At 37.9% G+C, this 27,006-nt stretch overlaps 2 protein-coding genes across 3 annotated transcripts in view; one reads left to right on the top strand and one right to left on the bottom strand.

Moving 5' to 3' along the window:
* XPOT (exportin for tRNA) overlaps window positions 1-27,006 on the bottom strand; it is a 134,090-nt gene that overhangs the window by 58,565 nt on the left and 48,519 nt on the right. The window contains exons 2-3 of one of the 2 annotated variants that reach the window (XM_064491743.1): window positions 25,841-25,920; window positions 25,298-25,371 (exon numbers count right to left, since the gene is read on the bottom strand). The gene's annotated coding sequence lies outside the window, so the exon portion shown is untranslated. The remainder of the gene's footprint in view (window positions 1-25,297; window positions 25,372-25,840; window positions 25,921-27,006) is intronic. The other variant, XM_064491744.1, reaches the window with a different exon arrangement.
* The window catches only part of C11H12orf56 (chromosome 11 C12orf56 homolog), a 68,415-nt gene that overhangs the window by 18,776 nt on the left and 22,633 nt on the right, over window positions 1-27,006 (top strand). Inside the window, exons 2-6 of the mRNA XM_031462771.2 lie at window positions 2,125-2,287; window positions 7,733-7,805; window positions 15,684-16,092; window positions 19,095-19,168; window positions 25,919-26,063. Coding sequence (XP_031318631.2) covers window positions 2,125-2,287; window positions 7,733-7,805; window positions 15,684-16,092; window positions 19,095-19,168; window positions 25,919-26,063 — 864 coding nt within the window. The remainder of the gene's footprint in view (window positions 1-2,124; window positions 2,288-7,732; window positions 7,806-15,683; window positions 16,093-19,094; window positions 19,169-25,918; window positions 26,064-27,006) is intronic.

A 27,006-nucleotide genomic window follows, 5' to 3' on the forward strand; every position in this document is an offset into this window, starting at 1 on the left:
GTAAGTGCTTCTTTGTCTCTACAAGCCATCAGTACAGAGCTCCTTTAAGAATTATTAATGTATCAATGCCCTCTGGAAATAGGAAACCATTACCCACCAAAACACTAAGAGGTAAAAGGGTTTCTACAATTACAGATACCTAAATACAGAAAGAGCTTACAACTTCAGGTCAGTGAAGTTAGAAACAAATTCTCACTGGCTCAGATATCCAACAGCTGTTCTCTTTATAAAAGGCAATAATCAGTTCTATTCCACAGGACACAAACAATTTGTATCTGTATGAACCAGAATCATTTGCATTATTATCAGTTTTCTACAATTTACAGTTTTAAAACAGCTCAAAGATGATAAAAGACGAACACCTAGAAAATCCTTTTTGCCTATTTCAAAGCCTTTCATAATTTTTCCTGAGAAAGGCAAGAGAAAAATATTCAGAATACAGTTACACAAAACAGAAAACTTAGCTATCTGTGTAATATTCTAATTTTATAAACATATCAGCAGGTTTCAAAGAAGGCATTTCTGAAGACTCTCTTGTTCAGAAGAGAATTCCTTTACTAACTATAAAACTTCATTATTAACTAAAGCATATCCTCTGAAGACCTTCACTAGGCTTTGCTTCATTAGCCTGTTTGAATTACTTCATATATTTGAAAATAATTTTAAAAATTAAAAAATTTTAATTGAAGTATTGTCAGTTTACAATGTTGTGTCAATTTCTGGTATACAGCGTAATGTTTCAGTCATACATATACATACATATATTCATTATGGTTTACTGCAGGATATTGAATATAGTTCTCTGTGCTATATAGTAGAAACTCGTTGTTTATATATATATCTGTTAGTATCTGCAAATCGTGAACTCCCAGTTTATCCCTCCACCTCCCCTTCCAGCTCTGGTAATCATAAGTCTGTTTTCTAAGTCTGTGAGTCTGTTTCTGTTTTGTAAATAAGTTCATTTGTGTCTTTCTAAAAAATTAAATTTGAGATCCTGACAGCTCTTCATTAATCCATCTTTCTATCTTCAATTGCTCTGAATTAGATTTTTAAAATTTTATCATTATTATTTATTTCCTCCTTATATTTGTGAAAAGAGAATGATGAAACTGGACAATCACAGGAAATGTTTTTACCCTAACGCTAAGTACTTGCAAAAATTCTACAGAGGACTCCCTCCTGATGCTTGAATGAATGGTTTTCAGTCTGCCTCAGGTGATTCTCTGGCTCTCCTCCTAGCTTTTCAGTCAGACACTATTGCTGCATACCTGTCATAAAGAGGGAAGGAGGTCGTTAAAGAAAAGATCTAAAAAGCTCTAAGTATTTATTTATTTATTTATTTTAAAGCCCTAAGTGTTTATTGAAATCTTTTCCTTTTAATGTAGGTTTTTTTTGGGGGGGGGTCAGGGTAATTAAGTTTATTTATTTAGCTATTTTTAATGGAGGTACTGGGGGTGGAACCCAGGACCTCATGCATGCTAAGCAAGCACTCTACCATTGAGCTACACCCTCCAGCGACCTTTCCCATTTTAATTAAGAATAGAAAACAAGGTAGGGAGGGTATAGCTCAAGTGGTAGAGCGCATGCTCTATTTAAAAAAATAATTGAATAAATAAAAAAAAAAGAATAGAAAACAAGCACTTTGGAGGAAAGAAAAAACTATTCAGGGGCAGGAAACCTTCAATAGTTCAAACCTAGATGTTTGTACTCACAGGATCTTTGTGGACTGTTCTCTACAAATGGACGTTGTCGTCTGCATAGACAAAGCCTAGTTTAAACCCAGTTAATTATACCCTTTTAAGACCTTTAAAATGTTTTTGCTTTTAAAGTGGAAGTGGTGAGGGATACCATTTAACAAACAAAAACACTGTTACTGTTTATTCAGCAATCCTATAGTGTAAATAGTTCCTTGCCTTTTGTTGCTGGGTACATTTTCACTAAGGACCGAAACAAACGGAGGAGGGATTGGGAAACCTAACGACAAGAAGAGGAAAGATTTCCCAGCAAAAAACATAAGAAGAAAAAATGCAGTTTAAACTTGCCCTAAGCTTTGGAGGATTTATTATCTCAGAATAGATAAGCAGTTGCATTTGTCTTCAATCAGGCTCAATTTTTGTTTTTCAGATTGATGATTACCCAGAATTTTTGAGTCCACCAGATAGAGAAACCAACCAACATATTCGTATCACCTATTATTCAACTGTTTTGAAAAAAGAGTGTGAAAAATCAAAAGGTGTCAGAAAATTCTTATTTCCATTTCATCACGCCAATGCTAACAACAAAAAAGGTATGTAATGTATTTCTTAAAGTGACAGAAGAAAATAGACATTTCTATAAGAGACAAAAAAGATAATGTTCTTTTTTCCTCCCAGCTTTATTGAAGTACGATTGACAAATAAAATATCTATGAATTTAAGGTGTACATGTGATGTTTTGATATATGTATACTTTGTGAAATGATGACCACAGTCAGGCTAATTAAGATGTCCTTTATGGCACACAGTTACTTTTTTGTATGTTTGTTTTTGTGGAGAACATCTGAGATCTACTCTTTTTGCAGAGTTCAGTATACAGTATGGTATTATTAACTACAGTCACCATGCTATACAGTTTGCTCTCCAGAACTTACTTATCCTATACCTGAAAGTTTATGGCTTTTGATCCACATCTACCCTTTTCCCTCACCTCCCAGCCCCTGGTAACCACCATCCTACTCTCTGTTACTATGAATTTGCCTTTTTTAGATTCCCCACAGGTGAGATCATGCAGTATTTGTCTTTCTGTGCCTGGTTTATTTCACTTAGCATAATGTCCTCCAGGTTCATCCATGGTGTTGCAAACGGCAGGATGTCCTTTTTTTTAAAGGCTGAATAATACTGCATTGTGTGTGTACATACATTTACACACACACACACACACACATAGACACACACACACACACACACACACGCTACATTCTCCTTATCCATTCATCTACTGCCAGACTCAGGTTGTTTCCACGTCTTGGCTACTGTAAATAATTCTGCTATGAATGTGGGACTGCAGATATCTCTCTGAGACAGTGATTCTTTTTCCTTCAGATATACACCCAGAAGTGGGATTGCTTTTAAATTCTTTGAGGAAACTCCATACCATTTTCCAGAACTGCTGCACCAATTTACATTCCCACTAACAGTGCACGAGGGTTCCCTTTTCTTCATATGCTTACCAACACTTGTTATCTTTTGACCTTTAGATAACAGTCATCCTAATGTGAGGTGACATATCATTGCATTTCCCTGATGACTAGTGATGATGATAAGGTCACATTCTTTACACTGAGGATGAGCTGACCAACCATTATCAGCGGGGTAGTTACCACGAGTAAGGACACATAGAAAGGAAGGAAAGAGAAAAGAATAGGAAGAAAGGGAGGGAAGGTGGGAAGGTGAGAGAGGAAAGAAAAGAAGAAAGAGAGAAAAGTATGTTCACTAAATACTGGTTTAAAAAAAGAATGAGACTCTGGATTCCATCTGGTCAGTTCTTGTTTGATTTTAATAACCTTATTAACAACCACAGATTTTTAATGAAAAACTTGGTGAAGACGTGCAGGGGGGAGTTGGAAAGATTGTGAACCTGGCTTTGGGAAAACTCCTGATAATCAGCAAGGAAACCGCAAGCAAGGTCCGGCCCTGATCATTGTGGTTTATTACGGTTATTAACAACATTCACTTTTCATTCAAAAATACTGGTTGGAAATCCGTTCCCAAGAACATGAATCACACCTAGATAAAAAGATGAAAAGTCACCTTTAGATTTTGTTTTTCTGGAGCTCAGCGTGTGACTCTCCTACTGTGCCCGAGGAGACCTAGAAGATCCAGGGAGAAGGGGAGGATGAGAGTCAGGGCTCCTGGCACTCACCCAGCTCAACCAGAGCTGCCCTGCTTGTGTGTTTCACATCTGGGGCTCTATCCAAACATTTCTTGGGAGGAGGGTATAGCTCAGTGGTAGAGTATGTGCTTAGCATGCACGAAGTCCTGGGTTCAATCCCCAGTACCACCATTAAAAATATAAATAAAACCTAATTACAGTGCCTCCCTACCAAAAAAAAAAAAAAAGACAAAAGAAATTTATGTTTCTTGTGGAGAAGTTTTAAAAACCCAAGGCTGAATGGCTAAAAATAGAATATACAGGACTGCATTATGCTGTTTACTTTTATGGTCTTATTTTATATATATATATATGTATATGAAATGTGTATGTATATAAAGGAGCCCTTTGCAGTATCCATCTCTGTAACTGGGAGTTGGTGAGAAGCAGAGAAAAAGAGCAGGGACTTTGCACTCAGCTAAGCCCAGGTTTGAATCCTAGCTCTCACCTTTCCCGGCTGTGTGACTGTCTGCAAGTCACTTCAGCTTTGTGAGCCTCAGTGTCCTGTCTGTTACCAGCTTCACAGGGCTGCGGCAGTACGTGAAATGCTGTGGGCAGGGCTGGGCACACGGCAGGGAAGCAGGCAGCTGCTGAGACGGCATGCTTAGCACAGAAGGAGAAGGGAAGCATGAGGGCCCTTCTACCTCTTGCATGTAGCCAGTGTAGCTAGACCTGCCCAGACAAGCCCATTCACCCTTCCCTAGCCTTCCCTCCAAGCCAGACTCAGCCTCTTGGAATACTGAATAGCTACAGAGTGTGAGAAAATTGTCTGGTGCTTGTACCCTGTCATAAAAGAGCACCTTTCCACACTGACACTCTACAGCAGGGTAAGTGTTTGTAGAAGCCATTCTGATTAGCAGGCTTATTCAATCCCTGGTGGCTCACCAGGTCTCTTGTCACACTAATTAGGATATCTAACTGGTGTTGGTTGCCTTAAATGCATATTTATCCTCGTCCACAAGCATAATTATTCTTGGCTTTCTTTTTCCCCCAGCGTGTGTAAGAAGATGAAAACACACATTAAAGAAGCCAATTGTAGGTAGAAGTTTTATGGAATTTAAATTCCTAGAAATGTTGCATATGATGTTAAAAGCAGTGAAGAGTTTTTTAAAAACTTATCTTCTGTTCACACGCATGGCTATTCATAGAATTACACCTCTCCCCACCTGTTCTTTACTTTCACCTCCGAAGGTACCATCTGACAGTTTGCAGCAGGAATTTTTGAAAACACAAAGCTACCACGATCATGAGGAGTCATACATAGCACACATTAGAGGATAAAACACATTCCACCTTTCCCTCAAGCCGGCAGTGATGGCTGATTCCCATTTGCCTCCAAGCTGCTTATTCTTGGGTTAGGTGTTGCTGTGTGCACAGGACCCCCGTGGTTCACCTCCTAGACATTCTGTAATATGTACTTCTGAAGCAAGAGACAGGCTTAAACCTGTCTGGCCATCTATTTGACAACAGTCATTACGGGAGTCCTTCATGTTAATAATGATGATGTCATGCCTGGAGAAGCCACTCACATTAACTGCTGAGCATTTAAGTAAAGATAATTATTAGAAGCGACTCCAAACCTCTTGGGTGAAGGCCTGGGGAATATTTGTGTCATGTGGCAAAGGTGCTCTCACTCCAATCAACTAGATCATTTTACCAAGGGAAGCTCAAAATTACAGATCACGTGTAATAAAAATACTCACATCACACTTCTAAATGGGATTTCTAATTAGGCTCAACTTTCCTGGAGACACAGAGAAAAAGAGGCTTTTCTCTTAGCACGTGTGTGTCCTCATATGGGCCACAGTTAGAACTTCAACACATGTCCTTGAACTGTACTCATTATGCTTAGATGAAGGGAATGGTTAGTAAACCCTGAGGGGAGCTGAGTGACAGGGTCTTAGCAGTAAAGCTCTAGGATGAACTGGGTTATTAGCTCCTTAGTTTCGGGTACATTCCAGAACAGTACTGTCCAATAGAACTTTCTGCAATGATGGAATTCTTCCATGCCTAAATAGTAGGCATCAGCTATCTATAGCCACTGAGTACTTGAGATGTGACTAGTCCTATTGAATTTTAACTTCTTAACTTAAGTAGCCATAGATGGCTAGTAGCTACCAAATTGATCACCACAGCAACAGAATCACAGAAAAGACCTTAAAGGCTTTAGCGGCATATTTTGAAACATTGGCATAAAGTGAAGTGGACTAATCCCCAAACCAGAACGAGACAATAACTTAAGGAAACATAAACTGAACCAAAGTTTTATGTATGTGTGTGTGTGTGTAGTTTTTATTTTAAACCTAAAACCTAGACATTTTCTGAAACCAGTGATGTGGGATAAACCTAAAACAAGGCACTGGTGAGTCTCTCAGGTTGAGTGGATAACTTTTACATGAACTTGTTGGTCTTCCCCACAGGAATAGGATATGACCAATATAATCAAGCCTCCTACCACTGAAGCAGCAGGTACACTGTTTTTGTAGCGTAGCTTCTGGAAGTGCTCCTCAGATGGCCAGCACCAATGAACCTACCATCAGATACACACTGTGTTAAACGGATGAAGGACTTCACATTGAAATTACTGAAGAGAGTGAAGACAGCTGCGTGCACGCTAGAGAACACGTGGGCAGATCACACTATTACCCAGTATTCATATTCAGGTTCTCTTGTCATTACTGCCTCATCCCTGCCAGGTTCTGGTCACTGGCACCCAGGAGACCAGACATCCCACCAAGTGTTGAAACAGAGCTTGAGCCAGACTGCGTTTCTCAGTGGAGAACAGATGATCCTAACTTTCTCCACCCCATTGTTATACATTAAAATTTAAAGCTAACACACAGAGAAGCAGGGACATTGACACGAAAGTTTTAGTGACCTTACACACAAAAAAGAGAAGGTTCAAGTTTGGTTGGTGAATTTGAATGAACTCAGTTTAAGAGAGAACTTGCACCTAGGTACAGGTGGGTCATGTGGGTAATACCAGCTTCCTAACAGAGAAGCCCTGGCGAGCTCTTCCCCCTTTCCAATGTGCCACCAGTGCTGTGCTGTGTTTCCATTTCTCCTCCAAGCTCTTACTTCCTGGGTTAGGTACTGCTGTGTACGTAGGACTCTGGTGGTTCACCTCCTAGATGGTCTGTAATATGTGGTCCTGAAGCATGAGATAGGCTCGAGCTGGTCTGACCTCGGGCCACAAGTGCTAATATGTGCTACCTGATTCCAGCAAAAATCAAAGGTGTTATTTGTATCACATTTAGTACCCACATTTGCGAAATGCCTACTGTTACAAGTGTCTGTGATGATGGAGGTTCTTGTTCTGAATACTTATTAGATACTATTATTTTTTACCCCCCCAAATAAACAAAATACACTCATGTAATGGAGAAGATAGGACCATTTTCTTGATGTAAATTATAATTGGTTCTTTGATTTCTTAATTTAAATTGAACTAATGTTTATTGCATACCTACTCTGCCAGGCATCCCATGAGTCATTTTTATACACATTATTATCTCATTTTCATTCACAGAACTATCCTCATTTTTCCAAATTAAGATATTAAGGCCAGAGAAGTAAAGTAACTGGTAAAGATCACACTTTATGAGCTTGAACTTGAGCACATATTTTAACATCAGAGCCAATGCTCTTTCTGCCCATCATGCCGCCCAGCTTACAATTTTGGATTTGCAAGGTTTTGTGATGATTTATAGTCATCAAATAAGTGTACATGACTATATAACTGCATCTTCTCCATAAATGCAATCCAGTGATGTAATTAATGACCAACTAACTTTTCTTGTTTCTTTTTTTGTTTTTTTTTTAGTGCAAGAAGAGAATAATGGCCCAGTCTTTTGGAGAAGCAAAGAGCCTAGAAGGCTGAGTGAATTCTTTTTCAGGTGAGATTGTTGTTTGCAGTATGTTTTTAACTTGCTGATCAAAACTTAGTTTGCATTTCAATTTCCTTTTAAAAATGCTTTTTCTCTACTAATTTTTGTTTTTTGCACTAGAGTTATTTATTTATTTAAATTTTGGGATTTGGGGGGGGCTAACTGAGTTTGTTTGTTTGTTTATTTATCTTAATAGAGGCACTAGAGGTGAACCCAAGACCTCGTGCATGCTAAGCATGTGCTCTACCACTGAGCTATACCCTCCCTTCTCTCTACTAATGTTTCTGAATTGAGTTCTTATCTCATATATGTAATAATGAAGACGGTACTTTGGGAGAGTCTAAATTCAAGTCCAGCTAGTTACAAAGGCTAATTTTTCTCATTTCAGTTGAATATATAGATGTCATAATATAAATAAATGTCAAAGAGATTTAATGAGGGGAAAGGTCTTATTTAGTTGCGGGGAGAAGTCAAGATGCCAGATGCCAGTCGGTGAAGGAATAGCGCATGTGGTGATGGAGATACCGCAGCTGGAGGGAACAGTAGACATTCCGACGGTAGAGGCAGGAAAAAATGGAATACGTATAAATTTAAGGAGGAGTTTCCTTAGCTGCATAATGCGAAGTATGATTCTGTTACACACTTTAAGTATCTAGATTTTAGGAGGAGGGGAGCATAGGATTCTAAGAGCTCCGAGTCAGAGGACAATAGGCAAGGGGAGAATTAAGGTGGGTTGGGGCCCTGAAAGTCAGGTCACGGCACGGGGGAAATAGCCGAGTTAGGAAAACATTGCAAAATGCCGCAAAGGAGAAGTGAACTCCTATTTGGGGTGTATCACAGACCTGTGGTCCACCACGCTGTGCAATAACCTGGGTTACTGGGGAGGAGGCTTTTCCCACTGTACTTACTCTCATACCCACCTTCTCTCACTGAACAATGACACACAGAGTCTCTTCTAAACCTAAATATCATTATTATAATTTTTTTTCCCACCAAAAAAAAAAAAAATTGGTTTAGGAACCCGGGCTTACATCATACAGGCTCAGAGGAGCGTGATTTGATCTAAACCATGTTTTTATGGGTTGATGCATTTCCATTGTTACCCCGAGTGCCATAAATTTCTGGCTTCTGGGAGGAAGGATCTCTGCCTTCTTATCTCAGGGCAATAAGTGAAGTTCCTAACATGACCTTCATAGCTGGAAGTACTGAGGGAGAGGCAGTGCCAGTGGATAGCCATCCACATGCTCTGAGATCCAATATTCTTTATTTCATGTTTGGTATATAATGCCCCAATTTTTCTAGACCACTCTGAGAGCCTCATTGTTTTCTTCCAATTTAGAAAAATAAAAGAGATTTCTAAGTAATGTATGCAGTAGTTGTTTCAGGTTATTGCGGAGGTTAGAACTCTGCTAAAAGTGGCAGAAGTCCAACTTAGGTTAAAAGGGGAATTTATTGGAATTGCAGGGCGACTCATGCATGCATTCAATTAGATGTATATAGATTCATTTAACATTCATTCAGCAGATATATAGAGATACAAACCTAACTATAGATACAAATGTGTATCTATCTATCTGTCTGTTAAATCTGGCATATTCTATTTTCTGGGTTCTGTGTTTGATGTTAGCTGTGCAATGGTGAGCAAAATCAGCCAAAGTTAGAAACCACACCATAGAAATGCAGGAATGGTGAGAATGAAATTGGATTCAGGCATCACTGGAACTGGGGACCTGCAGCCATAGAACTTTGTCTTTGTCTCCTCTGATGTTTGTGGAACTGCTTAATTTTCTCTCACTGAATAATACCACGTCCTCTAGTGGATAGCAAACAAAGTTACCAACTGTCTTAAATTCACTTCTTACTGCTCCCACCACCACCCAAAGGCTAACTCACACACTTTCTTGCATCAAATTAAAAAATCCTGGGAAGATCTCTGATGCCTAGTTTGAATAAATGACTCACTGCTGAAAAATATCCCCCACAGCCAAGAGGTTTAAAAACACGGCAGCTTCCAATATCGCTAATTACTAGAGAAATGCAAATCAAAACTACAATGAGGTATCACCTCACACCACTCAGAATAGGTATCATTAAAAAGTCTACAAATAATAAATGCTAGAGAGGGTGTAGAGAAAAAGGAACCCTCCTACACTGTTGGTGGGAATGTAAATTGGTGCAGACACTATGGAGAATAGTATGGAGGTTCCTTAAAAAACTAAACATAGACTTACCGTATGATCCAGCAACCCCACTCCTGGGTATATATCTGGCGAGAAAACTTTAACTCGAAAAGACACATGCATCCCAATGTTCACAGCAGCACTATTTACAATGGCCAAGACATGGAAACAACCTAAATGTCCATCAACAGATGACTAAAGATGTGGTATATGCATACAGTGGAATACTATTCAGCTATAAAAAAGAATGAAATAATGCCATTTGTAGCAACATGGATGGACATAGAGATTATCACATTAAGTGAAGTAAGTCAGACAAAGAAAGACAAATATCATATGATGTCATTTATATGTAGAATCTAAAAAAAATACAAATTTTATTTACAAACCAAAAATAGACTCACAGACATAGAAAACAAACCGCAGTTACCAGGGAGGTGTGGGGGAGAGGGATAGATTAGGAGATTGGGACTAACAGGCACACATTACTATATATAAAACAGATAAACAACAAGGACCTACTGTATAACACAGGGAACTATACTCAATTTCTCGTAATGAGTTGTAGTGGTCAAGAAACTGAAAATATGTATGTATATGTATCACTGACTTGCTTTGCTGTACACCTGAAACTAACATTATAAATTGACTATACTTCAATAAAAAAATAAGAATTAAAAAAAAAAAAAACCCAAAACATGGCAGCTTCTGTGTGCTCCATGTGTGGAGGGGAGGAGTGGTTTCCAAATAAAGGTGGGGGTGGTGGAGTTAGGTCTACACTCCCATAGTTTTCCAGTACTGTCATCTTCATAATCAAATATTTGAGTCAAAAGTGTAAGCAAAAGGCAGGCTAGGATAGAACACACTAATTAGAAGACTAAAGAATGTTATCATGTACAGAGCTTTGAAACACCTCCAAGGTGTAAAGTTTTAGGCCTAATTATGAGAAGCTGCAGGTTGTAAGGAGGATGAGTTATCTTGGGACATCAGACTTAACATAAATATGATGACTTTTCAAGGCGACAGTCAACAACAGGCCTTTTAACACCTAAGGGGTAGAAAACAGATTAGTGACGATGTCTGATAATGAGATTCAGTCCTTAGGTTTCTCTATCTGTAGTGCAGTTCTTCATTAGTGGATAGCTCCACATACTCATGCATTTTACAGGAGAAAACCCAAGTAGACATCTCACCAAAATGTTCTTTCAGGAAAAGTTTATTGTGATCTAAAGCTAGGCGTGGGGTGGAGGGGAAGGAGTGCCTACTGCTTGCAAGTATAAAAAAACACAGAGATCAATCGAACACTTCTAAAATGTGGCACGGTTAAGAGTTATATTAATTTAATTGAGTTCACCTTGAATAATCCGAAAGGAAAAAAGTGACAGTGCCGAGCCCTCAGTCCAGATCTGCCAAGCTCACACCCACCAGGATGGATTTTGATCTGAGTTTACATCTATTTATAGCCTCTACTGATATTTGGCTAATGAAAACTTGAAAGCAGATTTTCTAACCAACAGCACATGGCAAGTAGAGGGATGAACTGTTGGAGACACTGATCTGTTTGATAAATAGAATCAGAGCTGACCAGCGTGGCATACTTATGAAATGAGAATGTGTTGCACTTAATTGTACATTATTAGCAGAATAGAAGGGGGAAAAACCACCAAGAAGGTGAACCTTATACTTTTCTCTAAGAAGAAGTATTTCTCAGCAGAAGGTAGAAAAAGGGAGCTGTGAGGGGGAGGGTACAGCTCAGTGGTAGAGCACATGCTTAGCATGCACAAGGTCCCGGGTTCAACCCCCAGTACCTCCATTAAAAAATAAACAAATAAACTTAACTACCTCCCCCACAAAAAAATTAAATTAAATTTTTTTTTTAAAAAAAAGAAAAGAGAAAGGGAACTGTATTATTCTTCTCTGTGTAGTAGATAAAAACATGCAGCCTCTTCGATGTCTTGTAATAACCTATAATGGAAAAGAATCTGAAAAAGAATATACGTGTGTGTGTGTGTGAATCCCTCTGCTATACACCAGAAACTAACACAACATTGTAAATCAACTATACTTCAATAAAAAACAAACAAAGTCCCCCCAAAAAAACAAAAAAAGAAAAAAAACACATGCAGGCTTTGGTGCCACACTGGCTGACTTCAAATCTGGACTCTGCCTTAGACTATTTAACCTCCCCAGGCTTCACTCCTCATAGGCAGGATGGGGATCACAACAGCACTTGTCCCACAGGGATGATATGTAAAGGGTTCAATCATGTACAGTTAACCCTCGAACAACACGGGTTTGAACTTTGCGGGCCCACCTACACGCAGATTGCTTTCAATAGATACATACTACAGTATGACACAATCCTTGGATGCGGAACCTCGGATCCGGAGGGGTGACTGTCAAGTTATGGGTTGATTTTCAACTGTGTGGAGGGTCAGCAGCTCTAATCCCCGCATTGCTCATGGGTCAACTGTACATGTAAAGTGCTTAAACCGTGTGTGCCACTCAGTGAGTCCCTATTAAACTTAGCTCTTTTGTTACTGCTGATTATCTGTAGTCAGTCACGGAGCAATAATCTATTTAGCATCCTCAGAATCCTTGATCAAGCCTTGGAACAGAATAACTTTTCTCTTTTCTACTCTCACTAATAAATACTATGATATTTAAAAAATAAAAATGCTAGTGTGCAGTACTTTGGCATGAGGCACCATCTATATTAATTTCTAAGAATTTCCTATGCAATAGGTTTATGTATTTCTGTTACAGGACCAATTCCTGTGTTTATGGGTGTAAGTATATGAATTCAGGATGTTTAGAAACTCAAGAGGACTCAAGGCCTCCAACAGCTGTTATTATAATAAGCCCTTAATTCTTGATATTTCTCAAAATGGACTCCCAAAACATTAAATAGATATATTCTCTTGCACATAATTTGCTCATAGTTTACAATTATTAATAAATATTCACTGATCAGTTATACATTTATAAAAATAAAAAAAAATACTGAGTGTTGGGGTAGAATCAATATTGATTTTTCTCTCCCTCACTCTCTCCCATCCTGTTTGAAAAATTTCTCTGGGACATATTACTCAGGAGCAGAACTACTTTGTACATTCTACATACTAATTTGCTTATTGGTTTTAGACATTAAAATATCTCTCCCTGTGTTGTCATGTTGTCATGTACCTATTAGCTTTGTCTGTGTGGTGGCTTACTGAGTAGAATTTTAATTTTGATGTAATAAAATTAATTAAGATTTAATTCTGGCCATGAGGGAGTAAGCAGATTTTACCCCAAGTAAGAATTCTGAACAGAATGCATACAGCAATTGATTTCTTGATTTCAAAAAATTAACATTTTCCATAGAATTTAAACAAGACCCAGAGTCAACAATAGCTGTATATTTTCCTCGAAAATCTGTTTTAGCTGAGTCATATGTATTTTGACATGTATTGCCATTCAGTTTCGAGTATCTCTTAATTTCCTCTGTTATTTTGAGCAGTTTGAATTCTTTGAATTTATCTTCTTTGGGATTATCTTCTTTGGACTGTGACTTTTAACCTGATGATTTCAGCCTTAAGGAGTTTATCTGTGCTTGATGCAGAGGGAAAAATGATTTATGCATACTTTTGATTCTGGAATTCTCTTTCCCACTTCTCTCATTGCTTTCTCCTTTGCAGCTAGGCTCTCTCTAGAGATACACAGTCAGCTCATTAGAAAAACAGTTGACTTTTAGCAACTTAGTTCTGCAAATATGAAGTTGACATGTGCAAATTCAAGGTTCTAGAACTCTTGCTTAGTGATGAACTACTTTTTATAAGAATGGATACTATTGAATTTCAAACGAAAAATACAGCTCAGCTTTATGAGTTGGCTTGCTTAACTGGTAAAGCTATGATATCCATGGCATTTTAATTTATACTGCCAAAAAGTAATCTTTTTTAGAAACGCTTTTAACTCTAAAATACTAGATTTTTCATGCAACTGAGTAACAGTCACTTCTGTAACTACCTGAAATCATTTTGCTGACCTTTCACATGAAACATATGTTGTGCCTAAAAATGAGTGTTTTAACATAATTTCATAACATTGTCTAACATAAGCTGTGCACTGATAATTTAACTTTCTTAATTTTCATAGAGAAAATTTTAGAAAATCTTATTCTCAAGAATAAAGAAAAGCCATTACTTGCAAGAGGATTGGAGTATGTACTGTCTATTTCTGGGCTAGACATATTCACTGACCTGAAAATCCTAGTGTGAGCATCTTTTATTCTTAGATACTTTGATAGCACTGTTACATAATGCTAGGATCCTATGAAGAAACAGGGTAATGTAAACTAATCACTGAGTGGCATTCAGGGATTGTGGGTCCTACACAGTCATTTGTTCAGCTGTGTGTTTAAAGCCTGGCCATGCTGTTGCCACTCTCCAGGCAGGAAGACTGCAGGAAGGAGGGGTGCTCTTATGCTTCCTTTCCAGATCACACTCTAGGACCACAATGCCAGTGTGCACATCCTTAAGCCTGAAGGTTTGGCAGGGGATGGCTGTTTAAGGCAGCTGGAACTTGGAAGAGTGAACTGGGGTGAGCACCTGTGTGCACGTGTGTGTGTGCATGCATGTGTGTCCACACATCTAGGGTCAGCGGAGGAGGGAGCTCAGGGTCAGAACTCAACACAGTTCATAGCACTGTACAGATAATGAATGAATTTTATACCTGTTTCAAATTAAGAACTAATAAAAACAAAGTGGTTTTCCACTTTCATGGAGGTTCCAGTCTCATAAGGGAGATAAGCTACTTCAATATAAAAATGATAAACCAGCAACTCAAGGCAATATAGGATAATATCCATAGCTAGCACCTATTGAGTATTTCCAGTGTTAAAACACATTGCATGTATTTTCTTATTTAATCCTCACAGAAACTCTATGAGATTGGTTCTATCATTGTTCCTATTTTAAAATTAGGAAATTGAGGCTTAGGTCAATCAAAGTCACATAACCACTGAGTGGCAGAGCCTGAGGTCCTCAGGTTATACCCCTATGTCCTCAGATTATTTTGTGACCTTATGATGCCCTGCCTTCTCCTATATCTTACACTCTGCAACTTCTTAGCCTCTACTTGCTTTTTTTGTGCTGCAGAGAAAAGAAACAGGTCAGAGTGAGCTGGCGAGAACAGGGAAGGTAAAAGAGGGGGCCCAGGACTGATTCTGAAAAAAGTGTTGATGCTGTTGGGATGAGACAGGAAGAATCAGAAGAATATGAGCAAAATATGAAACAAAGAAAACACCATTAAAAAAAGCTCTCTTCATCTCTCCATATGAATAGTTTTTTTCTTTACAGGATCCATTAGGAAATTCAAGTTTCAAAAGTAGAACAAAAAGTCCTTTCCATGAGAATATGGGGCTCTGTGAAGGAACGGCAAAATGCTTTAGATACAAAAAATACTTCTTTAAGTGACATAAGGTAGAATTTTCTTTCTGCAAGCAGGAAAGTATACTGAACAATGTGCTCTACCTCCCCCAGGTATGATCAATGGTCAGTAGCAGGTCAGAATAAATCACTCCTTTCTCTTAAGGAGTATTCCTTTTATGCAAAGACATTTACTTTCTGACTCTTAAAAGTGCTGCAGTTGGGCCATTGGGTTCTCTTTGTTCCTTACCATTAAATTCTGAATATTGTGTTTAACTCTAAATTCTACCTGACAGGTACCACCAAGAGAGCAGCACACCATCCAAGGACTCAACTCTCGGCCCTCCTTCTGACCCCAAGAAGCTGTCCCTTCATGGCCAAAGTGCCTGTCGACCCTTACCTACCCCCTCCAGGAGGAGCTATCAGTCCACCTCAGCCACTGGCCAGGCTGTCAGTGTGCCACTTTGCACAACAAACACAAAAGAACCCCAGGGATTTTCAGATCACAAAGACTCTCTAAGTGAAATCTCTTTCAAGTGCAATGGGAACGGAAATGAGTTTTACTTAGGAAATTCCTCCCCAGCCTCCCCTTTACAGAGCAACCCAAACCTAGAGAAAAAGGAGTCAGAACTTCATTTGTACGTTATTTCCACCACCTCATCAATATTTCTGCACTTAAAAAGTTCATGGAACAATTATATTATAGTAAGTGTCCTCCTAAGTTAACCTTGACTTGAGTACTGTGTTTTAGGGTACCCTTCCCTGCCCTTCCTCCCCATTTTGGAAATTTAACTTTGGAATTTAATAATTCCAATTGTGTAAGACACAAGGCACTGGACAATTAAGGAGATGATTTTATTCAGGCTATTGCAATAGGGAAAATGCTCATTAATGAAAAGTGTCTTAAAGAAAAGGAGATGGCCCTGAGGTTTTCTAAACGCAGGTAATAAACAAGGAAGTCATCAGTGAGCCTCATGGGAATTATGAGGAAGGATGGAGATAGGTCTTATCTTGGAATTTCTGTGAGCAGGGTGGTCTTTTGCAGTTAAGTGGGGTGATTTCTCAACCATTCTGCTTTCAGAGAGCACAGAGCTCAGATAAAGTTCAACATTATCAACATGTTTCTGTATTCCCTAGCTGCACTATTGAAAGTAGGTTCGTGGGAGTCATTGTCATAGGATCAGATAATTTTATAGAGATCTCCTGGTCTGTGTCCCTTATTTTATAAATGAGGAGACTGAAGCTCAGAAATTTTAAGTGACTGACTTGATATTATATAGTAAGTTTAGGGGCAGAGTCAGAACTCTCATTTAGGAATCTTTTTATTACACTAGGATCAGTTTTAAAATAAGTAATTTGCTAAAAGAATAATATGACTCTTTTTTAGTTATCTTCAGTGACACATAATTTTTATTATTGATCTTCCAGAATGATAATATTAAGGAATATGACAGATTCTTTTCACTCAGAAGAAGCTAGGAAGCAAGGGGATTTATAAGTGGCCAAAAATTGTGAAAGATTGCAAGACAACTCTAATTTTTTTCCCAGAGCACAGTTCAGAATATTTAATCTTTAAATTAAATGTTGAAAATTCCTCCCTAAAATTTTAAACAGCTTTCTCCAAATTAAGAATGCGAATGAATCATAAATAGAGGGAAAACCCTGCTCTACTAACAGAAGGCCTCACACGTTCTAACAGAAAACCCAAAACTTAAGTTGACTTTTAAAAGTCTACTTAATACTTCAAAATAACCGTTGATGCTTCCCTGAATTAACTAACTCCCAGTTTTAAGTACTACTTTTAAATTCTGCAGCAGAAGCATGTTTGGGGCAAGCCAGGCCAACGCATAGCCCTTCGAATAATAACAGCAGTAACAAATAACAGACACGTATTGTTAGTAGCAGTAGGAACTGTTCTGATGCTTTTTATATATTAACTCATTTAATCTGCTTGACAGTCTTATGACGTAGGACTGTTACTCTCATTCCACAGATGAGGAAACGGAGGCACAGGGAAATCAAATGATATATTCAAGGTTGTACAACTAATATACAGCTGGGATTTGACCCCAGATACTCTGATTTTTTCCCTATGACTACTGAAATAAATGCAGGTGGGGGGGTAATCTTTATGAGTTGGTGGATGTTATTATTAAAAACAATGTTCTATTCCTTGAAAGATGGAAAACAAGTAAATATTTCATATAGAAATGATGAATCAATCAGGTTAGCATTCATTCTAGTGAGAATAAGATATTAATTCAATATAAACATTTTAAGAGTTGCGACTTTTCTGTGACATTGAATTCTTTCATCAAGTTGGTCACTTTTGGTTAGTCTTGGTGCTGTCTTCATAAGTTTTAGGGAACTGAAAAAAAAAATAATATCCTAAATCAGTCAGACTTATCTTGGGTAACTGACCTCCTGTGCCTTGAGATTTCCTTCATGTTGAGGTATGCAGATGCTCTTGGGAAAAGAAATTAGACGTCTTAACTCTCAGTATACTTTCAGGTAAAATTAACCTAAACCATCCAGCTAGAATTTAGCACTCACTCTGATTTTAACTGTTTCCAAAGAGTCAGTAACCTATTTTATCTATAACTTTCACCAAAAGTAATTATACCTGAATTGTTTAGCATCTTAAATTCTACAGAGACAAAATATGGCAATTCTTTGCCCTTAATATGTTGTGAAGATAACTGTAGAAAGCTAAATAACTAAGGAATATTCTCAAATTAAAATTCAAGATTTAAGGCAAGAATAAACATTTGGAGAGGGAAAAAAGGCAGGTTGTTTTTTTTTTTAAATACATACAGCAATGACAAAAATAGTAAGAAAAAGCACATTAATTCCCTCCCCTCCGCCACTCACCTACCACCCTATTCTGTAATCAAGGAATAAGCCGGGGGAAGCTTGTTTGGAGTTGTAAGTCAGCAACATTTCAGAAATTCCTTCTAACCTGTCTGTTAAGCTTCAACATAAATAATTATTTAGAGAATCTGCTAAACACTACATGCCCATTTGTTTCAAGACCCAGGATGAGTGGGAAATGGCGACACTAAAGATTTAAGGAAAAAATAACTCCATTTATGGGGGAATAGCTAATGAAATTATTGTGTATCTTGGCTATGGAATACTAGATAATCATTAAAAAGACTGAAGTCAGTCTGTATACATAGACATGATAAACTGTCCATCATGTATTAAATGAAAAAAAATTACAGATTAATATATGTGATATGATGTAGCTAGTACTAGTTACATATTATAAAAATATATCATCTAATGTGTAAATATTACAAATGTATATATTATAATTAATATGTTTTTACATGTCTGAAAGAATATAACAGTAAGGTATTCTGAATATTGTGATAAGAGGGGTAGGGAACTGTTATCATTTACTTTATGCATTTCTGTACTGTTTGATTTTGATAGATTATTTTATTTTTTATTGAAGTATAGTCAGTTTACAACATTGATTATTTTATTTTATAATGAGCAAATGTTATGTTTAAAACTTAAAAAATATATATATAACAGAAAAAATCCTCTGTGGTATTATTAAATGCTCGAATGAGTTACATGAACAAATCATGTACTGAAGAAGGGATTAAACAATAGATACATGACATTGACTAAAAATAGGAAGCACTGATTTTCAGTAAACAAAAATTCTAACCATTCCTACTTTTTTTCTCTTTCAGAAAGCTACTCTTTTACAAGATCCCCTCTATGTTAGTGAGCTCAGTCCTGCTACTGGAAGTCAAAAGCCATATAGGTAAGGAGTGATGACAGGACAGAGTTGCGTGGGGGGGGGGGGTTGTTCTCTTTCTTTGCCTCTCCTAACTCTACGTACTGCTGACTGTCACATTTATATATACGGCAACTCTCTGCCTGGAATTGCAGATACAGTTACCCACTGGACATCACTTCTTGTATGTTTCACAGGCGCCTCAAAGTCAGCATATGCAAAACAGAACTCAGCATCTTCCTTCTGGGACCTGACCTTCCATCTGTGTTTCCTAACACGGGGCATGATGTCATTTTCTCCAGATAGCCTAAGCCAGAGTCCTGGATGCCTAGAGCATCACCCCCCATATCCAGCCAATCACCACATGATTTAGTGTACTCATTGAATGTCTTTGGATAACATCCACTTCTTTCCACTGCTGCCTGCTCAGGCCCAGTTATCTCTGTTCTGGGTTCCTACAGTATTTTTCCAGCTGGCCTCTGCCTTGTTCTTGCCTCTCTATACCATGCTGCAGTACAACAGAGGAATTTTTCAGAAGCACAAATCTGATTGTGTAATCCCTCCTTTAAAGCCCGTAAATAGCTCCCCATTGCTCTTAGAAGGTCTACACTCTATAACAGCTTATACAAATCTTCCTGATGTCTCTTTATTTTTCCATCCTCAACTAGTGTGCTCCCCGCACTCCTGCCCTAAGCTCCTGATCCAAATGAACTCGTGGTTCTCAGAAAGCTCCCTGTTTATCTGCTCTCTGTTTATCTGACATGATGGCTTCTATTTAAGAATCCTACTCTCTTCTCTCCTTCCCCTTCATAAAAAACTTCAGCTCCCCAAGTCTTAGCTTACTCTCCCTTTGTCTAAAAATCATTTCTCAAAACTAAGTGAAGAGGGCCCCTTTATAACATCCTGTGCCTACATACCTTGTGGCACTGTCCAGTCTGTATGATGGACTGCTTGTTTGATTACGTGCTGTCCTATAATGCAGTATGCTCCTTAAGGACAGGGACTCTATCTTGATCACCAGCATATAGTAGGCTACCAATAAACCTTTACAGAAGGAAGGAAGGAAGGAAGGAAGGAAGGAAGGAAGGAAGGAAGGAAGGAAGGAAGGGAAGAAGGAAGGAATGAACAAGATAAGATAGAGGCTAGGACCTTATAGGCAAGGCTAAGGAGTTTGGATTTTATCCAGACTTCACAGTTCTATTACGTTCTCATCACAGTCTGCCTTATATTGAAGTAGTTACTTGTGATGTGACTATTTCTTCCAACAGACTGTGAGCCCCTAGAAGGCAAGGAGTATGTCTTATTAATTTTTTAATTTTTCTTACTTAAAATAGTGCTTTGCATTCACTCCATGAATTGATGGTGCCAATGATTCTGATAGTAAGTAAAGTCATGGGCAAGTTTTGAGAGATTTATGACAGTGACATATATTGGGAGTCATGTAAATGAACTAAGGGTAAGTTTAATTTTAAAAGATTTATGTTCATTCCCCACTAAACGGAACCTAAGTTCCGTGGAAGAATGACTGATTCTAGGTCTGGGGCAGGAAATAAACAAATGAGTCTGAAACAGTAATGCGGCCCTGACTAAAGGATACAGGAGCCTATGTGAAGTGGCTCCAAATAGCCAAAGATTGAACAATTTGAAAGTCAGAAAAAAATAATGAATGAGATGGCTGAAACACAATGAATATATAAAAAATTCCAAAGTGTATAATGATGCATCATAGAGGGAAAATCCTGCCTCCTACCCTTCCCCAGAAAGAAATAAAAATGCACTGAACTCCATTGGAAGTAAATAGGGCACTAACTCATTTCTCTGCAAATCAAGCAAACAAGCGGAAAGAATTAAGCATTATCCTGCCTTTCCTGCATAAACAGTAATTAGTTCAGGGTAACCAAGTAGCCCAAGTTGATGAGCTGCAAATTCCATTTTACAGAATTCCAGCTAATGAAATGTGGAAGGGTTAATAGAATAAGAAAATTACCATTTTTTTCAACCTCTGATGATATAGTAGATTCATGCAGTGATCCTCGATGGATGAAACCATTAGATAGAAAGGTGAAGTGGAACTTCAGAATGGAGGGGTCATGTTGTAAATAACTAAACCCACTGGTCAGTCTCAGCATCCCTTAGGTAGGATGTTATAATGAGACACTTAAAACTTTTGTACCTCATTGTTTGATGCAGTATGAAACACACAGCACCACCTATGACATATCTTTGTTCAAACAATTAAACTTAAATCTAACTTAAAAGTGTGGGTACGTCAGCCTTAAGAAGGAATGAAATTCTGACACATGTGACAACATGGATGAACCCTGAAGAAATTATGCTAAGTGAAATAAGCCAGACATAAAAGGACAAATATTGTGTGATTCCTCTCATATGAGGCACCTAGAATAGGCAAATTCGTAGAAACGGAGCAGAATAGAGGCTACCAGGAGCTGTGGGGAGAAGGGAATGGAGCCATTGTTTAATGAGTGCAGAGTTTGTTTGGGAAGATGAAAAAGTTCTGGAAATGGATAGTTGTGATGATTGCACAACATTGTGTATGCATTTAATGCTGCTGAACTGTACACCTAAAGATGGTTAAAATGGTAGGTTTTATGTTACGTATATTTTATTTCAAAATTTTTATAGGTGTGTGTGTAAAAGGTAATAGATAAAACAAGATTGGCAAAATGTTGAAAATTATTGAAGCTAGGTGATGGGTATGTGGGGGTTTCTTATACGCTCCTCTCCATTTTTGTGTATGTTTGAAAATGTCTATAGGAAAAGTTTTTAAAAGACTTAAGAAACATAGCAAGCAAATATAACAATTATCTTATTTAGATCTTGCTTCTAACAAACCAAATATAAGAAGACATTTTTAAGACAACAGAAAACATTTGAATATGGACTGAGTATTAGACAATACCATAGAATTATTGATAATTTTGTTGGGTGTGATAATAATGATTTTGCAAGGAAATGTTTCTTTAATTTTGAGTTAGGTTCTGAGGTATATAGGGGTTAAATAACAATGTTTGGGATTTCTTTTTCAAAAAGATGGTTATACAGGTAGCTTAGAATTTCTACATGCTGTCATATGTCTACTTTAAAAAAGTATCAGTTTTAATGTTGGTGCTGTATTATATGTAAAGTGATCATAAAGCTAACTGTGTAATAAAACAGGCTGTAACTTTGTGTTATCCCAGAAAGCAAGGAGAGTTCTGCCACTATTTTGACTCAGGAAAAGCATATTCTTGCAAAGTTAATTTCTGAAGGCGACATATTTATAATATAGTAATTTAATGCACCATGAAGGATGCAAGTATATGCACAAGATACACGAGAAATGGTTTCTTTCTGTGAGGCATCTTTGGTTTAAAAGGAATAGGTGTTCTTTGGGTTTTCAAATTCAAAGGCGTTTTCACAGTTGTGAGTTCTGTAATCTGACCATTGTGAACATATACACAGTGCTTCTGAGATAATGTATGAAAGGCCTTTCCAGCTGTAAAGCATTATACAAATGTAAAGTACTACTTACATCAAATGTCTGGAAAAGTGAAAAAATATAGGAGAAATAGAGCCTATCATTAGATCAAGAATCCTCTTGCCACATTATTTGGGAGAATTTGTGTTTTCCAGCTCATGAAAATAAGGAATATCTGTTAACATTAATATAAAATTTCTCCTTATTCCTGAATGGAATAATGGAGTCTTTTGGCAGTAGACTTTTTCTTATTTAAATTAGTCAAAGGAAACTTGTCATCTATGTAAAAGCAAATATTCTCTGAATTTTCAAAGAAAGTGTGATTATACATAACTTCTCTGTAGATATACAGGCTACTGAACCTAACTTGAATTTATGAGTTATATGAGACCTCAATTTCTATACGAATTGATTTTTAGTATGAAGTCATTAGTGTGCTTTTTTCTTATGCAATTTTTTTTGGCCTTTTGAAAAAAAATAGTTTGGTATTAATATCTATTGTCATAGGTGTCAAAAGATAAAAACAGTCTATTTCTATATGGATCTTAGCAACTTGCTGGCTCCTAATGGGAAAAACTGGAAAATCAATTTTAAATTGTTATGCTGATATTGTATTTTTTCTAAGCTTTTACTTTTCTAAGCTCATTTGTTTGTGAAAACTACCTTTGTACTGGGTTTTTCTTTTTAGTTCTAAGAGAGTAAAGTTTGTGGTTATTTTTAAAATGAAGTGTGGCAGTAATTAACAGTGGATGCATAGGGAAGCAGGATTCAAAGCTCATTCCTATTTTATTTAGATAACATTTATGAAACACTTACTGTGTGCTAAGCACATGCAGTAACTAAAGTATCAGAACAGCACAATGGGATAGGTACTATCATCACCCCCATTTTACAGATGAGGACCTTGAGGCACAGAGAGACCAGGAAACTTGCCTGTGGTAACTAGCCAGTGGAATAGGGGCAGATCTAGGATTCTGATCAGCCCATCTGACCCTGCCCCCATGCTCATAATCATGTTCTTCCACCTCTATGATTGCTATCACTGAATTATTTTTTTTTAATTGAGGTATAGTTGATTTACAATAGTATATTAGTTTTAGGTGTACAACATAGTGATTCACAATTTTTAATGATTATAGTCCATTTATAGTTACTAGAAAATATTATATTCCCTGTGCTATAAATATATCCTTGTAGCTTAATTATATTATACATAGTAGTTTGTACCTCTTAATCCCCTATGTCTGTCTTGCCCCTCCCCACTTCCCTCTCCTCACTGGTAACCACTAGTTTGTTCTCTATATCTGTGAGTTTGTTTCTTTTTTGTTACATTCACTAGTTTTATTTTTTAGATTCCACATATAAGTGATATCATACGGTACTTGTCTTTCTCTGTCTGACTTATTTCAATTAAGCATAATACTCTCCAGGTCCATCCATGTTGTTGCAAATGGCAAAATTTTCATTCTTTTTCATAGCTGAGTGGTATTCCTGTGTGCGTGTGTGTGCGTGTGTGTGTACACTACAACTTTATCCATTCAACCATTGATGGACACTAGGGTTGCTTCCATATCTTGGCAATTGTAAATAATGCTGCTGTGAACACTGGGGTGGATGTGTCTTTTCGAATTAGTGTTTTCGTTTTCTTCAGATATACACCCAGGAGTGGAATTGTTGAGTCATATGTTGGTTCTGTTTTTAGTTTTTTGAGAAACCTCCATACTGTTTTCCACAGTAGCTCCACCAATTTACATTCCCACCAACAGTGTACAAGGGTTCCCTTTTGCCCACATCCTTGCCAACATTTGTTATTTGTGGTCTTATTGATGGCTAAAACTGAATTCCTAATGACCATTTCTCCTCCAGTGTTTCCACTAGAAAAGAGACTGTTTTTCAGGAAGTCTTAAGTTTTGTATTAATAAGAGGTTCATTGATTGGATAGAGGAGAGCATCTTAGATCTTTTTAAATAAAGGGGGAGGTAGTGGGCAAGAATGAAGATTCTATGTAGTATTATTGGAATAAATGGCTGGTATCAAGATTTGTGGAGTAGGTGGTAAAAATATTTTTACTTCAAGTCAGAAATTCTAAGACATTTCCATCAACCTACACAGAACATGAAACATCTCTCCGATAGCTACTTTGCACCCTGCTTTTCTGAATCACTAGTTGTGTAAGTTTGGACAGGCTACTTAACCTTACATCCTATAAATGTAACAGTAATTTCCAGCTCAGCCCTCCTGGTGACACTGAATGAACAAGTCCTTGAATAGTACCCAGGCCAGAGCCTGCCACAGAGTCAGTGCTCAGTCAAGTGCAAGTTGCTATTACTGAACACAGTGGGAGATGGAAACAGTATCTCACCGGATCATGTTTTATCAAGTTGTTGCAAATCAGGTGAGGGGCAGGACAAGTACACAAATGACTACAATGGGGTGAAGTCGGATGAGTGTGGTGTAAGAAGTGTGGAAAAGCTGCTATGGGAGAGGATCCCCATTCGTTGGTAGAATTAGGGAAACCTCTAAAGAGAAGATGTTAACTCATTTCAGCCAAGCCAGCTTTTCCTGAAGTGTGGAACGCACGTGGGACAGGAATGGGAGATGACTTCATGTGGTAGCCTGACATGGCCTGAAATAACTTTGAATTCCATGGTGAAAAAAGATTCCTTTTTCCAACTCACCTGATCTCATTAGGGAGAACCTCTCGGCTTGGTGCTAATGGTAGCAGCTCTGTAACACATGTTCGTCTGACTTTCTGTCAAAGAGAGAGCAGATTCCAGGCTCAAAATAGGGCGCATCTGCTCAGAATTTTGTTGCTTTCATACTGTTTTTACAGCTACCTGCTATTTATTGCAAACGGTCCTGGTTTTCCCTCGTGAAGTAGTGATACAATGTTTTATTTATAAAGAAAATTTCTCGGAGAAAAAAAGGAGTTTATTTAAAGAAAAAGTATTAAGCAAATAATATTACATATGATTTACAGATTATGGTAAATGGTATGTGAACAAACTCGGAGCTAGACTATGAAAGGGAGACAGAAATGTACCAGGGACAGTGGGAGCATTTGTGACACGTACAGCTTGCGTAAAGGGGCATGGCAAAAAGTCTGTTTGGAGAGCAATAAATAGTTCACTTTGGGAGGAGGAAGTTTCATTACTGATAAGTAATAAAGCTACAAATACAAAACTATACAAAAATTCCGTTAATCACAAAGCTTTACAAACCTGTCGATAATCGTTGATATTCCTCAGCTGTTGTTTCTCATCATTTTCTCCATGGACAATTTTCTTCTCTTTCTGTAGATCTGAGGAGAAAATTAAGCACTTCGGTCAACTTAAATCTGAACTTTTCCTTAAAGACAATACTCTGAGGAAGATACTTTGTTTAATTACGGAACTTAAAATAGCAGCCCAGAACAACTTCATCCTGAAAAGGCTTTTCTGGCAAGTAGGTGTTTTGTCTCATTTTTAAATCTTTAAAACTTGTTTCACTTGTTTATCAAATGCAGTTTATTGAAGCATAAAGCAACATATAAATAAAATGTGGTCTTGTATTCTGATGCTGTATTTTAAAATGCTGATTAAATTTAATGCAACTGTGGACGCTTGAAATGTGATGTGATCAGTGCACATGTGTTGGGGCGGGAGTGATGCAAGAGAGGAGGGGTGGCAGAAAGACAGGAGCTCACTTGGGCTGGGTATGCAGTCAAAGAAAAGAGAGAGGAGATGCTTCTGGCAGGTGAGAAGTATGAGTATGAGACAGTGAGATGAGAAAGATTTCAAGACATTTTATGTGTATGTTCCCCTACAATATAAAAATTAATTAAAAATTATTTTTGAGTGTAGGACTGTTATTTATAAAAGGTGAGTCCTGGGGAGTCAAAGCAACCCAGCAACCCGCTCTGTAAGTTATAGGCTTACTCTGGAAGACTTAGTCTCAGTTTCAGGTCCGGTGGAGGTATTGAGAAGCCCCGGTGAGTACCAGTACAGTCCTCGTGAGGCTGCTTCTGACCAGTGGTCTTACATGGTGGCCACCAATTCCTTGCACAGCTGTGAAGCGCACTGCCTCCTGAGCCATACAAGACCGTCTTGGCCATTTCTTAGATTCTAAGTGCTTCACATGTCCGATGACCAACCATCCTGTTTTGCCTAGACTAGGGTAACAAATTATCCCAGTTTGCCTGGGACTGAGGAAGCTCATGACACGAGACTTGTAGTGCAAAAGCTAGAACAGTGCCAAGCAAACTGGGATGGCTGATCACCGTAATGCGAGGGCATGGTAGCTACAGAGAATAGCATGTCAGATGTCCCCAACATTGAGGCACGTAAGGATGACGTAGTGCTGTGTGGTCTAAAATGCCTGTACTAGATAGACCCAGTCAGGAACACGC

This window comes from Camelus dromedarius, chromosome 11, assembly GCF_036321535.1.
Source record: "Camelus dromedarius isolate mCamDro1 chromosome 11, mCamDro1.pat, whole genome shotgun sequence".
Classification (NCBI taxonomy): Eukaryota; Metazoa; Chordata; class Mammalia; order Artiodactyla; family Camelidae; genus Camelus; species Camelus dromedarius.